The 15,496-nt window shown below is 42.4% G+C and overlaps 1 protein-coding gene across 4 annotated transcripts in view; it reads left to right on the forward strand.

The window, feature by feature from the left end:
• The first annotated feature begins 3,393 nt into the window (after nucleotides 1-3,393).
• The window catches only part of BRAF (B-Raf proto-oncogene, serine/threonine kinase), a 62,162-nt gene continuing 50,059 nt past the window's right edge, over nucleotides 3,394-15,496 (forward strand). For all 4 annotated transcript variants that reach the window (XM_063135060.1, XM_063135061.1, XM_063135062.1 and 1 more), the window contains exons 1-2: nucleotides 3,394-3,676; nucleotides 14,267-14,368. In XM_063135060.1, the coding sequence (XP_062991130.1) occupies nucleotides 3,536-3,676; nucleotides 14,267-14,368 (243 nt within the window). In that variant the 5' untranslated portion in view covers nucleotides 3,394-3,535. The remainder of the gene's footprint in view (nucleotides 3,677-14,266; nucleotides 14,369-15,496) is intronic.

A 15,496-nucleotide genomic window follows, 5' to 3' on the forward strand; every position in this document is an offset into this window, starting at 1 on the left:
GTGCTCTAACCTTTGTCTGCCATTTTGACCTGCTGCCTTAGCCTGAACCCCACTGGACCAAAACTGGTGAGCTTACCTATCTGCTTGCTAAATTCACTATTGTATACCTCCCTGTATTTGCTTTGCAAGGAGCCAGGACTCAATGTAGAGCAGGACAGTGAGAAAGCGGATGGGGAGCAATAGCTGGTAATAGTGACAGTGGGAAGGTAGGCTCATTGGAGAAGGGGGGTCAGGGTATCTTGCCCAGGGTCTCCCCAAAACCTGGAGCCCGCTCTTCCCCAGTTACCCAGGATGGCTGGGGATGCTAGGAGTTGTAGTTCAACACATCTGGAGGCCACCAGGTTGGGAAAGACCGCATAAAGAAATTGCTGGTCAAAATCCCCTCCATACAATGTGACCAGAGCCATTCACCTTGGTGCACATGTGCTGTTACACATCATGTATGGTGCAACAGCCCTTCCACAGGCACAGCTGCAGGGATCTGGTAGCATTTTGCACAGTTATGGCAGCACCTTTTTAATACACACATGTATCACTGAGTGGATCCCTTATGATTGTTTCCTTCAGAATGCACAATAGATGAAAGCAACTGGGAAAGAGCCATAGGACACATGCCTCACATGCAGAAGGTCAGAGGTTCAATCCCCAGAATCAGAAATAATATACTTTTTGTTTACATGCAAAAACAAGACATGTCATATATGGCAATTGTCATATTGGAGAGGTCCGCCTGGCGCCTACACTGTACTCCTTTCATCGCCAGCTGAAGACCTTTTTATTCTCCCAGTATTTTAACACTTAATTTTAACTTAAATTTAAATTTTACTGTTTTAACTCTGTATTTTAATTTTATATCAATTTTGCTGCGTGCTTTTTATATTGTATTGTGTATTTGTGCTTTTAACCTGTTGATTGTCTTACTATGATTTTAATTTTTGTGAACCGCCCAGAGAGCTTTGGCTATTGGGTGGTATAGAAATGTAATAAATAAATAAACAAATAAATAAATTGGCCAACTTTGCTCTTACAGCCCAAATGTATAGAGCAAAATTTCTGACCTTGCATGCAAGATTTGTTTTAGCATTGTTTTTATTATGCTTGCTGTAACCATTGGTTGAAACAATAAAGCTTTACTACTAGTAGTTAGGGTTCATAAAGTCTTCTGCCCAAATCCCTGGAGAGCTGCTGCCAATCAGCATAGACAATACTGCAGTGGTCTGACTTGATATAAGGCACCTTCCAATTGTGTAAAATGGTCTTCACATGACTAACATGTGTAGTTAAGAAATACTTTTGTAAGCCGCCATGAGAGCCTTTTTTGGCTGAATGGCGGCATAAAAATCCTTAAATAAAAAATAAAATAAAAAATAAACATGTCCTTGTAAATCAGAAGAACATAAGAAGAGCCCTGCTGGGTCAGATCAAGGGTCCATCTAGTCCAGCATTCTATTCACACAGTGGCCAAACAGCTGTTGATAGGAGACCTTCAAGCAAGACATGAGTGCAACAGCACTTTCCCACCGATGTCCCAGCAACTGGTGTACATAGGCATACTGCCTGATACTGGAGGTACTGCATAGCCATCAAGACTAGTAACCATTGATAGCCTTTGCCTCCTGGAATTTGTCTAACCCCCCTTTAAAGCCATCCAAATTGATGGCCATCACTACATCTTGTAGCAAATTCCATAGTTAAACTATGCACTGTGTGAAGAATTATTTCCTTTTATCTGTCTTGAATCTCTGTCTTCATGGAATGACACTGGTTTCTAGCATAATGCGAGAGGGAGAAAAATATTTCCTTATCCACATTCTCCACACTATGAATACTTTTGTACACCTGTACACCTTTTGTACACCTTTACTCTGTACAGCACCATGTACATTGATGGTGCTATATAAATAAATAATAATAATAATAACCTCTATCATGTCTCCCCATAGCCTCCATTTCCCCCAAGCTAAACATTCCCAGTTGTTGTAATCTTCCCTCTTAAGGGAGTTGCTGCCACCCCTTGATCATTTTAGTTGCCCTTTTCTGCCCTTCTTCCATCTCTACAATATCTTTTTTAGGTGTGGTGACCAGAAATGTACACAGTATGTAAGAGTTGTTCTACCATAGATTTGTATAAAGGCATGATATTGGCAGTTTTAGTCTCAATTCCTTTCCTAATTATGACAAACATGTTTGCGTTTTTTCTGCAGCAGCACACTGGGTTGACATTTCCATCAAGCTGTCCACCACAGCCCCAAGATCTCTTTCTTGGTTGGTCACCACTAGCTCAGATCCCATTAGGGGATACTAGAAATTGGCTTGCCAGAAAGCCACCCAAACAACTTCTTAGCAATGTTGCATCAACACACTCAAGCCATCATGTTGCATTGGCTCAATTCTAGAAGACTAGAATATTCAAACATTACCCCAGACACAAAACTTTTAAAACTAATAGTTCACATATTCAGCTATTTGTCATTAAGTATATCATAACCCAGCCTAGAGAAATCAAGTGAGATACATAACATACATATTAGTGTGATCACATCAATCTCTGGATCTAATCTACCTGTTATGATCCTAAAATGTTGCTTTGGCCTCCTTGGAATTTAAGGGTGAAATACAAATGTTAGAAATAAACAGAAACACAGATGAAAATCACAAACCCCTTTTAGCTCCACTTCTAACAGAATTAGGGAGACACGTCATCAATTAATGCCCACGTGAGCATTGAAGGTATTTGAACAAAGTAAAAGGATATACATTCCCCCAATCTAGTGCCCTTCAATTCTGTCAGACTACAACACCAATCAATCTCAGCCAGCTGAGGATGGTGGGAACTGTAGTCTGGCACATTTGGATGGAGTCGGGTTTACTGTATGTGTCTTGTGTGTATATAAATATAAAAGCTCTCTTTTTGCCTAGTATGAGAGAGATTCTGATTTCAGGGTGAGGGAGTGAAAAAGTGTTTTGTTTTGTTTTTTTTTAAAAAAATGTTTGCTTTATATTAATTATATATAAAATAATAGCAGAGATCGTTGCTATGCCATATTAAGCTAGCTTGCATTTAAACACACAATTCAAATGTGTATCTGATGGGAGCGGCGGAAAACTGGGCGGGGGAGAAAGACTACCAATAAAAACAAAACAAGAGGCGGGGAGGAGAAGGAGGAGGGTTAAAGGAGGCGTGGCGAAGCAGTTCCGCGCCCTCCGGGTTCCCTTGGTGACGTAGAAGAAGAAGGGGGTCGCATCGTGACGTCAAGGTGTTTCCCGGTGACGTTTCCCGGGCATGCGCACCGGCGACGCGGCGATTCTGGGTGACGTCACGCTCGGGGGTGTGACGTGCGGCCGCCGCTGGCCGACTGGAAGCCTTTCTCGGCGCGTTTCGCTGCTCTTCCCCCCCACCATTCCTTCTTTTCCTCGCCCCACCCCTTTCCCCGCTACGGGTCGCGGTTGGGGGCGTCCGGGGCGACACGGCTCCCCCTCCCCTTCTCCCTCTTCCTCCCCCCTCCTGGCCCCCTCCTCAGCGCTTCGGTCCAAGATGGCGGCGCTGAGCAGCAGCGGCAGCGCCGAGGGGGCCTCGCTCTTCAACGGGGACATGGAGCCTGAGCCGCCTCCGCCCGGGGCCTGCTACGCGGGGGGCAGCGGCAGCGCCGGGGGAGACTCCGCCATTCCTGAGGAGGTGAGGGCCGGCCGTGTGGCGCGGGGGAGGTGGCGACGGCGGAGGAGGAGGAGGAAGGCCGGCTGGCTGGCTGGCTGGCCGGCCTGGCATCGCGGGGCGCCCCTTTTCTCCTCGCTGCCCTCCCGCTTGTCTGCCTGGGATGAAGCGAGGCGGCTGCCTTTGCTGCTCTGCGGGGTGTCGAGGGCGGCTTAGGCTGGCAAATGGCAACCAACGGCTGAGGGGCCCCGCGAGAGGATGCCAGGCAAGCAGGAGGCCCCTAGGTTGGCTCTGTGAAGAGGACGGCAGACGAGGGGTCGTCATGGGGGAAAGGTCGGGGTTGCCGCCGGCCGAGGGGCGGGGAGGGGGAAGGCCGCCCTGGCCTGCTTCGGCTCTTCTGACAGCAGCTCGTTCTGCAGAGCGTCAGGTGCAGCTGGAGCGTTCCTGAGCTCCGAGGCGACCGCGGCCGCTGGCTCCCGCCTTCCCGGGGAGCTGCAGACAGCAGCCCGTGGTGAAGTTGGCCAGCTTCGTTGAGGGCAGCGTGTGATGGGGAGACACCCCCCCGCAGCAGGTTTCTTCACGGTTTTCCCACCACCAGAACTCCTGGCATAGTGAGGCCTTGTCTCGACCCTCCTGTCGAGTCGCCTCTTGTGCTACCGAGCAGGCAGTGCCCCGGATTCCGCCTCCCCTCTCTGTTTCTCCCCCTTTCTCTCTGTATTTGCTCTCTGCATGTTCGTAATCAGCAGTTGTCGAGCAAAGGGTTAATGTAACCGGAGCAACACTCCACCAGCTTCCCCCACCCCCACTTCTCCCCACAAGTGCTATAGTGACTCCCTCTGGCCCTGATTGTGTGGCCCCTGGAGGCTAAATGAATTCGAGTGCATGGAGAAAACAGAACATCTCTGTTTTTTATATAGCTAACCCTGTCTATTACAAAGAAAGAGGGGGAAAGGGAGAGAAGTTGGATGTCGGAACATTGACAGGGCCAATTTGTGAAGTTGAATATGAGGGCTGGATTGCTATCCTTCTAAATCAGAGGTATTAAAAGCTCTCAGTAGATTGCATCAATATTATTAAAAACAAACATCACATGTGCTCTGGGAACAGCACCTTGGCATGAATTGGGTATGCCCTGTGGGCTTTGCTAGCCTCTTGGCATTTGGCTCCTTGTGAGAGGAGGAGGCATATAATTTTCAGTAGCCAATTTCAGACACCAGTACAGAAAAATGCCCTGCTCTGTTGCTTTTCTTAAACAGAGTTTAAAGGCCTTATTCATGTGACTTGCCTTCCACAAGTAAGTACTCCTAAAATAGCTTACAGAGGCAGGAATGGGGGAGGGATATATTTGTTAGAAACATATGATTAGGAGATGCATGTAAACATGGTACTAAGTGATTTTTGCATAGCTACTTAGTGTGAATTTCCATGTTCAAAGCTGCATCAGGTATTTTTGTGTTGCAGATTGAAAGCCCTCTAGGGAGGCTCAGTGTACCTTCAGTGTTACATGTGGAATATAGGTTGAAAAGAAATAAGGGTTAAGAGTTCATATGGATGATTATTTCTCTGCAACTATTATAGCTGTAAATAACTTCCTTAATTTTTTTTTAAAAAACCCTAATATGATAGTATGGAGTTGTAGAGCAATATAATATTTCCTTAGACATTGTACAGTTTCTTAGGTATTACTGCAGTTTTCAGTTTCTCCTCATATATTATATCATTATTTTAAGGAGTGTTGTTTAGGGAAGTTGCCCATACACCTAGGTTTTAGAAAGAACATCTTCTAATGACAGGTATATGACATACTGTGTTCAGTGAGTTTCTCTGGTAAGTTGATTTATGATTGCAGCCATTGACATTTCTCCAGTTAACCACCATATCAATACACTGTAGTTAGTAGAAATGGTTAAAACATAATTTGTTTTGTGGACTTTTTCCTATAATTGTAATGTATTTCTAAACAAGATCTGAATCGGCCATGAGACAGGATAGGAAGAAATCATGTAGTGTAGTGATTAAGAGATGGAGCTATGAATCAGGATCTTCCGTGTTTGAATCTTGCTTCTGCATTAGGCTAGCTACCATCTCTCAGCGTCAATCTCCCCACTTTGCTGCAATATGGTAGTAATAATGCTGACTTAACATCCACTGTTATTTGTAAGGATTACAGCAAGATAATGCATGAGAAATGCTTTAAACTCTGAAATACTATCTAAATGCATAGCATTGTTATTTGTTTACTCGGGTATGGAAAGAGATCTAAGAGAAGAGCTCTGGCTCAGTCATAGAGCATGTGCTATATATACAAAACGACCCAGGTTTGATCCCTGGCATCACCAAGTAGTATTGGGAAAGACTTCTGTTTGAAACTTTGGAGAGCTGCTGCCAGGCAGTATAGACAATAGTGAGCTAGATTAACCAATGGTCTCGCTTGGTATAAGGCAGCTTCCTATATTTTAGACTGAGAACACAGTTGACTGGCTCCTCAAGAGTAGACACAGTAATCTGTGTTTTAAAGTATGAATGCAAGCAAGTACTTGGCCATAACAATGTATTCGTGCTGATGGACAGATGCTCTGCCGTTTAAGTAATAAGCACTCAACATAAGTCTGGATCAGATCAAAGGGCCTTCTAGTCCAGTATTATTCTGTCTCTGACAGTGGCTATCCAGATGCCCTGGGAATCTCATAAACAAGGCCCAGTTGTTTGCCAGATGTTTGGGCAGTCTGGTGCACTGCCTCTAAATATCAGGGTTTGCTGTCGTCATTAATAGACATAATGATGTCTGTCCACATGGCATCTTGCATGGATTTTTTTTTAAAGCTGTGTGAGCTGATGGTCACTGCTTGTCATGGACCTACCACAAATCCATTTTATTGGTTGGGACTGAATTCTAGACTTTAGTGATAATATATCTGCCCTTGTTCTATCCACACTGTTCATATTTGTATGTGTGTGTGTTTGGTTATGCAACGAGCAAGGGGACCCACAGTGAACAGGATACCGTTTTGGGTTTGGACGGTGAACTATCTTTGCAGGGGTTGGCAATTCAATATCCCTGGCCTCAGTTGTGTTATTTCCCAATTCTGGCTTGACTCTCCCCAAATGAAGCTAGCATTCTTGATTCACATGTCATGCTAAACAACCCCGGGACACAGTGTGGCAGGGTTGTTTAACCGTTCTTGCTGTGGGCAGCTTGCTGCCACATTCATAACTACTCAATGCTTCCATACTTTGAACTGCGTTGTCTGGCCAGTGCTGCTTCCATTTGTTGCTATTGGTTTCAGTCTTGTGCATTTTGCTGTTAGCAGGCATCAGGAAAATAGCTTTGTATATCTGTTGTAATCTAGCATATTTTTTTGTTCTTTTGATGCTCTGAGTTAAGAAGGATCATTGAGTTCTCTCTCCTTATTTTGCTTTCAAGAAAGTTCAGCTAAGCTTTTGTTTTGAAGCTGTGGGTGGATTGTTTGGACAGTGGAGGGGGCTGCAGCATCTTGATATTCATCATGCATAAGATTCCAGTCGATTTTGCCCTCTCACTGCAAATTAAGGATTATGTTATGTGTCTGGTATTTGGCTTGCTTAATCAATAGGGTGACTAGCACTGGACAACATGACATGTATAATTTTAATCTGGTGCCTTTGAGTCCTTTAAAGGTCAAGAACAATTTTTGTGCGTCCTACAACAAGCCTGCAGAACTAATGACCCTCCAGGCTGAATGCACTGGCCATGTAATATGGCCTACGACAACCCTTCGTTCTGTAGCCCCAAGTGGACAGCAAAATCAGGAAGCTTATCAATTGACTGGTGGGCTGCATTTGGTTTGGTGGGTCATAAATTCTGCAAGCCTCCTATCGGTGTTGCAGTCAGTTTTGATGCCTAAAAATGCACAGCTGGAAATAAAGGACTGGGTGAGAGAAACAGCTGTTGAGAGGCAAGGAGCATTGGTAAACTATGTACTAGAAAAAAATCCCTGCAGTTGACACAACCTGAAGAATGTTTGAGCAGTCTTGCAGTGTTGTCAATTGTAAACAACATAGTTTGCTAACTCATCTTGAAAGAGATAATGTAGGATTCTTCGGGGCGGGGAGGGGGGAATACAAGGTGATTATTTCTTAATCTACGTGGCAGGCAGGCTGTAGCGAAAAGAGGTCCCTGCACTTTTTTCCAATTATTGCAACTGTTTAGAAGAAGAAGAAATGTTGTGCTGTTATGGTGTACTGTTTATGTAACCATAATGGGTATTTTTCATTAAAATAAATGGGGAGTACTTAATAAACAATTCATGTCTCTGTAGACTGTAAACAATTGAATTTTGTCTAGGATTGAAATAAGTTTTGTCAATTAAAAATAACGTTGCTCACAGCAATCGAAAACAGGATGTTTCAATTACTGTCCCAAAATTTTAATTCTCAGCAATATACAGAATGAAAAATGTATAAGTATCAACACGTTTTGATCACTTTAAGATTGTCTAATAAGAGGTCAACTTGCCTGTTTTAGGAGGCTTAGTATGTGGAGAGGTATGTAACTGTTTTTTGTCACCTTGTGATTGTGCCCAAGGCATGCTCCCTAAAAATGGTCGCCACAGGTTCAGGAGATCTCGTGGAAGTGAATACTATTATAAGCCTGTAAGGAGTACTATAAGAAATGTTTACATTTTTATGGCAGCTTCCCCCACCCCCAATTATTGTATTCAAAGTACTTGTAGTCATCATTTATAGCTCTTACTTTGCTTGAATGAGCCATAATCTGTGGTTACTAACAATACTTTTTGTGCATTTAGATAGTTGTTAAACTAGAAGGATTGTAACTGAATTGAGACTTAATCCAGATAAGACAGCAGAGCTGTTGAGCAGAAGAACTGCTGATCTAGGGAAAAGAGTTCAGCCTTCTTTGCAAAGGGGTTTTGCTCCCTTTGAAAAGTCAGGTGCTCTTGCATGACTAGGTGGCAGCAGTGGCCAGGAGTGCCTTTGTGAAGCCTGTACTGTTGTGGCACCTAGAGAGAGTGTACCTGGCATGGACACAAACATCTTCTACAAGGGACTTTTGAAATTTGTTTTTGAAAATTGTTCAAAAATGTCAGCTGGTGCAAGACACAGCAGGTAGAATTCTGACGAACTGATTTTTTGGAGCTTGTGACTCAGTTACTGGCTGTACCAACATCACTGAATTTGGGTCCATTTCTTGGCCCAATTCAAAGTGCTGTTTCTTTACTTAAAAGGTTTCTATAAACTGCCCTTCAATTAAAAATAACTTCTCAGGCCTCAGTACTGCAATAGAATAAAATAGCAACAGGAACAACCTAGAATTAAAATCAGCAAATTACAGGCAGCATGAAAAACAATCCAGCAGAGACAAAACAGTGATTTAAAAACTTGGGAAAGTAAACAGGTCTACAAGATAACAGTGTTGGTACCAGGTAAGCCTCTCAGGGGAGCTTATCCCACAAGTGGGGTACCACAACTGAGAGAGACTTTTCTCCAGTCACCACCCACCTCACCTCAGATGTTGGAGACACCCTGAAGAGAGCTTCTGAAGCAGGCCTTAATGCATGGGCAGATTGGTATGGGAGAAGATATTCCCTCTGGGACTTAGGTTAGCAACCTAGTATGGCTGTATGTTGAGCTAACTTCAGTTTCTGAGCAGTCTTCTAAAGCAGCCACTTGTATGGTGGATCGCAGAAGTCTAATCTGTAGGTTACCACAACATGGATAACTATGGCCAGGTTATCTCTATCCAGGCAGGGTCACAGCTGGATCACCAATCTCAGCTGATAAAAGGCACTCCATGCCACCAAGGCCACTTGAGCCTTCAGCAGCAACAGTAGATCAGTGAGCACCCCCAGACTGTGAGCTTGGTGTCTTAAGGTCAATGCAAGCTCATCCAGAGTAGGTTGAATACAACCTTTTTCTTCTGAAAGGCATTTGGGCTTTCTAGTCATTTTTATTTCATTGGATTTTGTACAAAGGCGGTTTTATCTGCTTCTATTGTTTCCCCCCCCCCTAATATGCTGTGGTTAAGTTTTGTAATGAACCCCCTAAGTCATCTCTGAGACAAGATAGAAAGGTGGAATATAAATATTTTAATAAAGAGAGCTGCTGCCGGTAACTGTAAATGTGAATAGTTGAAAGTCTCCCAATTTAATCTTGTCCTAATGGCTGCAGTTCCTGCAGGCAACTCCACTACATGCATGAGTACTTGAATGTCCAGGAGGCCATTTTTTCCTTGAACTCTCTTTGAAAGTTTCAGCTGGTGGCAAACAATGATGTTCTGTTTCCTAATGTGGGTTGGGTTGCTCGGAAAGCATTGGGTTGGTGTTCAAACATCTCTACTGGATCCCTGTTGTGTTCCAGCCACATTTTAGGATGCTAGGTTTGTCCTACAAAGCTCTAAAGGGTGCCCCGTCATGATCTCTGAAGTCTATGGAAAGAACCCTCCTTATGCCAGGTTCAAAGAGCAAGGATGTGTAGAGGCTCATTCTTAGTGATGAGATTGTGACCTTGAACATCTTCAAGAACCATTGGAAGACCTGTTTGTGTGGAAGGGAAGTTAAGACAGATCGTTTTAGTGGGACCTGCAACAAAATATTGAAATGTATTTTTACCTTTTGGTTGGTGCAAACTATACATTTTAAATCAGTAATACAGAGCAATTAGCATAAGTTCCAGATCTGTTCATTGAAATATATCTTTGCCTAAATAATGTAAGTGCTGGTGTTGACATTTAAAGCCCTAAACGGTTTGGGGCCAGGTTATTTGAAGGAACACCTCCTCCCATATGTACCTGCCCGGACCTTAAAATCATCTACAGGGGCCCTTCTCCGTGAGCCCCTGCCAAAGGAAGTGAGGCAGGTAGCTACTAGGAGGAGGGCTTTCTCCACTGTGGCACCCCGGTTGTGGAATGAGCTCCCCAGAGAGGTCCACCTGGTGCCTACACTGTACTCTTTTCGTCACCAACTGAAGACCTTTTTATTCTCTCAGTATTTTAACACTTAATTTTAATATAAATTTAAATTTTACTGTTCTAACTCTGCATTTTAATCTTATATCAATTTTGCTGCGTGGTTTTATCCTGGTTGTGCTTTTTATACTGTATTTTGTATTTGTGCTTTTAACCTGTTGGTTGGTTTATTATGGTTTTAATTTTTGTGAACCGCCCAGAGAGCTTCGGCTATTGGGTGGTATAAAAATGTAATAAGTAAGTAAGTAAGATTGAGGTGGTTGATGCTTCTCCAGTTGCAGCAGACCTAGGACCTTTTAAATTCATTTACCTGGCCAGTATTCAGCTTTACGTGGAGGAGGTATGGATCCCCTTATTTACTATGTACCTAAGGCGGAGATAGGCAACCTCTGAATATTTTGGGCTACAACTCCCATCAGCTCAAGACAGCATGACCAAACATCAGGGATTATGGGAGTTGTTTGAAAAATTTGGAGGGCACTGGATTGCCTGCTAGCGACCTACAGTAACTCATGAGTTTGGAACATTGTATAGAGTCCTGTAGGTGCAATCTTCTCACATCCTGCATCTAGATATGTGGCAGAAGGGTATGTGTGCATGTGCTGTTCCCCTGTGAAAAAAAGGATTGTTGGCCAGATAAGTATGTAATCCTGATCATAGTTCACAGATCTGATGGGATGGAAAATACTGATGTTTGATGTGGTCTATCAAAAATTCAAAGAGAGCACTTCTTAAAAATTCAAAGTGCTGTAGGCATTGCAGAGTTTTTACTGCGAAAAACTGATACATAGCAGTTGAGTAATCCTGTTCCTTGAAAATTAATACATGATACTGAACTAAGTGCAGAGTGCAATGTAAATTGCTCATTGTCCAATTAGCTCTGCAACTAATTATTGCACGGCAGATTCAGATTATTCATGGAGCTGGTTTTAGATCCTGAACAACTGGATCCAAGAGTCTCGTTATTTGCTGTGGAGAAATAGTCCCATTGCCTTTTAGTAACATTCAGGGTTAGCTGTCAGTTTGTTACAGCAAAGCCAGTTTTGTGCCACGAAATATCTTTAGACTTCAAGGTACCACAAAACTCTTCATTATTTATGGCTTCATTCAGAAAACACAATAGTCAACGGTGGGGTAATAACCAACTCGACAATTGTTTATCTAGGGGATACTCCCCACACAGTATGATAATAATCAACTGTGGTGTGGATTAGGATCAGTGTTGAGTTCACTATTAGTCTAGGCCGAATTGACTCACTCATCCCCCCTCAGTCCTCCCACTACTATCTCATCAGCCATTGTTTCTGAAAATCTATCCTGCGAGCTGGACTGCACAGCAGCAGCCACTTTGACCGCTCTTGCCTTGCAACCAATGGTGGCTGAAGAAATAACTAACGATGCCCTCCACACAACACGATAACCAACAGTGGTTCAACTCTGCACAGCAGTGGTTATTTGCATTGATTACTTTGGTCAAATAACCAACTGTTGGTTAAAAAACTCCCTTCGCACAACATGATAACCCATGGTGGGTTAAATAAACAACTGTTGACTATTTAAACCACTGTTGGTTATTGTGTTGTCTCAACCCAGCCTATGTACAAAATGGTCATTAGCTGATGTCGATGATTAAGATGGAGGCAATAAATTTGCACCTACTAAGTGGCTAGTGAACATAGCTTGTACGAATGCTTCAACGGTCATAGGGGGATGTATTCTGGCTTTTCTAAAATGCTTTGTGATGTAAATTAATTGGAGTGGAAGTTAGCACAGAACTCAAGCTAAATTTATAGAAATATGATTAGAAAAGAAATGTGTTTGAGAGCGGAATCAATTGCATCAAATTGAAATAAGTGCAATTCACCTAACAGTGTTGGATTTCTGACCAAATCATTTGTACCATATTTATGCAAGTCCTTAATTGCCTAGACATCAGCATCTCCAAAATAATCAAAACTAAATGCCCACAGTTCCTTGTAACTGAAACCTTCTTTTATTTGACGTATATCTTGACATAAATAATTGTTAATAGCAACTGATTAAGATAGCTCTAGAAGGCTGATATATCTCAAATCTTATAATAGAAGTGAGCAACACTAGTTGTTGAGATAAAAGGTAGATGTTTGATTTTCAGGCTCCGTGGAGAGATCCACTGGAACTAAATAGGTCCTAGTTTGTAAAATTTACTGTAGTTTTGGCCTTTAATGAAATGCAAGCTAGCTCAGGTAGTTTTCTTTTAATATTAAGTTTTAATTTACCATGTTTATGTATTTAAAAGGCACTTATTCCCCACTCCTGAACCATAGAAATATCTGTCTCTTCAGACTACAGCTCCCATCATTGGCCATACTGGCTGGGACAGATGGGAATTCAGAAGCATCTACAGGCCCACTGATTCCCCAGCACTCCTGTAGTTTTGCCGCTACTTTACCTAGCCTTCCTTAGGCCTTACCAACACTTTCACCATGAAGTTCAGTAATGAATGTATGGGGGTGGGCGCTATAAAGATCTAGATCCTTTTGAATTGTAGCTTGAGAGGAGAAAGCTGTCGAGCTCACTTTGGATTATCTGAATTGTGAGGAAAGAGTTATTAGGGGGTCTCCTTAATGCTCTTTCTAAAGAACCTAGATCTTCATAATTTCATTGTGTTTAGCAATATAAGCTTGATGTAGAAGTTTAGAAAATAACAACAGTCTTTTCAAGCAATGATGTTAGTTCCTGGTTGAAGCCGACTAGCTCTGTTATCCACAGTTTGACAGATGGTTAAGTCTCTGCGGTGATAGCCTGAACATTAAATGTGCAGCAGCTTTTAACAGGAGGAAGTATTTAACTCTAAGGTGTTGTTCTTTGTCTAATTGTTACCATTCTTGTATGTCTTTTTTAAATAATATAATGCTTAGTAGATTAGCTATCATGTTGGCATTGACTGGGGGATAGAAGTGGATATGATGAAAACACGTTCACACTATTTCTTGCTGGAAATCTCTGGGATATGTTCACTGATACTTTTTTTTTACTGATTTACATATTGGTGAATGCAGCAATTACTCACATGCAATTGGTAGCCTGCATCACACACTTGCATTGGTCCCTTGCGCCACTGTCTGTGGATATTTGCTGGATTCATTGTGCGAGCCACACCAAGGCTTGGAAGATTATGTGAACTGAGTGTGGGTGTGTGGATGTATTCTATATGGAAATGCACCCCTGCACGCAGAGATGACTGCTGACTGTGTCAAAAGAGAGAACTCACTCTTAATATATGCCTGAAGTATATAATTTATGGCTGGCGTGAGGAACTTTTTTTTTTGGTCAAGGGCTACATTCCCTCACGGGTAATTTGTCAGGGGTCACATGTCGGCAATGGACAAGAGTGACACCAGCAGTTGGCAGAGCCAGAAGCAAAACTTTTCTCTCTCTTTCTGCCACCCCCTTTTCTCTCTCCCTCTCTTCTTTCCTGTCCAGCAGGCTGCCAGGGAAGGGACAGATCATTCTAGCCAGAGGTCTGAACTAATCACAGGCAGAGCACTCTTGAAATGAGTGCAGGATGTGGTTCTAGGGCCACAGGTTGCCCACCTGTGTTTCATGGCTTTAAAACGTTATAATATACTTAATCAGGTCTATTGAAACATATGCACACTTATTTTTAGGTATGGAATATCAAACAGATGATTAAATTAACACAAGAACACATAGAGGCCCTGCTGGACAAGTTTGGGGGAGAGCACAATCCACCATCCATATATTTGGAGGTAAGTGTTGAGTTGCAGATGACTAATACTGTCCATGTCTTGTATGAGTATAAAATAATGTGCTCGTTGGTTAAGAGGCTACGAAATGCCTCTGGGTAATCTTAAATGTTTCATGATGCCCTTGAGTTGAAAATGTATGCTGGAATTGTAAAAGACAAGAGTATCATTTTTTATATAAACAAGAGTAATATTAAAATGCTCTATAAGAAATAGCTCAACATTGATGTTAGAACGTCGTAGGTGGTGGAGGTATTAAAATTAAACAAGTTGTCACATTTAATATTCTGGATGGTATCTGAAGAACACTGCTGTACAGGTATTGTCTGGTCAAAAGCAGTTAGCCTAGCTTTGTAAAGAGAGGTCATGCTTAACAAATCTGATTATCTCCTTTAAGCAAGTGACAATGAAAGCTGACAAGGGTGAAGAAGTACACATAATCTATTTAAATGTCCAAAAGAGTGTTCTATATTTTAAGTCTACTGTAGACAACTATGCAGCACTGTTTGCCTTGTCAGTAGAGGAGAGTTCTTAACTAGATACAGAATTGAGTTACTTGTACCAATAGATCAGGCCACAGTCGGGATTTAAATTTCTATTGGTTAGAATTGATGAAAGCATTTCAAATAATGTTAAGTTTAATTTTCTTACTCTCCAATCCTGAAAGTAAAACAAAGGTCAATTGGAAGAAGTTTCCGGAAGGGAAGAACTTAAAGAGGGTAATAGTATAGGTGCTTGATCTAGAAAGTCCTCCAAATTATGTTTTGGAGGTTTGGAAATGAGTTGCAGCCTCCTCCCCTTTCACATCTGGTTTTGCTTTCCTGAGTGTTCTGTTTAGTGCTAACCATAGTTTGCCCTGACATCTGAATCAGCAAACTATGGTTACCACTTGCTGCCCAAACCATGTTTCTGATTCTGGCTTTGAGGACAAGTTTGTTCTTACGGACATTGCAGCAAACTATGGCTAGTGCTGAAAAGCCTAAGGAGAGTGCCATTATGTGAGAAAGGGGAAAGGAAGAATGCAAGTCAGTGGCTCATTCAGGATCCTTCAAAACATGGCTTGGAGGATGGTCTGACTTGAGGTGTTGCAATGTCAGGTTACAGGAAACTGTCATTTATCTGTTCAGCTTT

This window comes from Elgaria multicarinata, chromosome 9 (assembly GCF_023053635.1).
Source record: "Elgaria multicarinata webbii isolate HBS135686 ecotype San Diego chromosome 9, rElgMul1.1.pri, whole genome shotgun sequence".
In the NCBI taxonomy this organism is placed as follows: domain Eukaryota; kingdom Metazoa; phylum Chordata; class Lepidosauria; order Squamata; family Anguidae; genus Elgaria; species Elgaria multicarinata.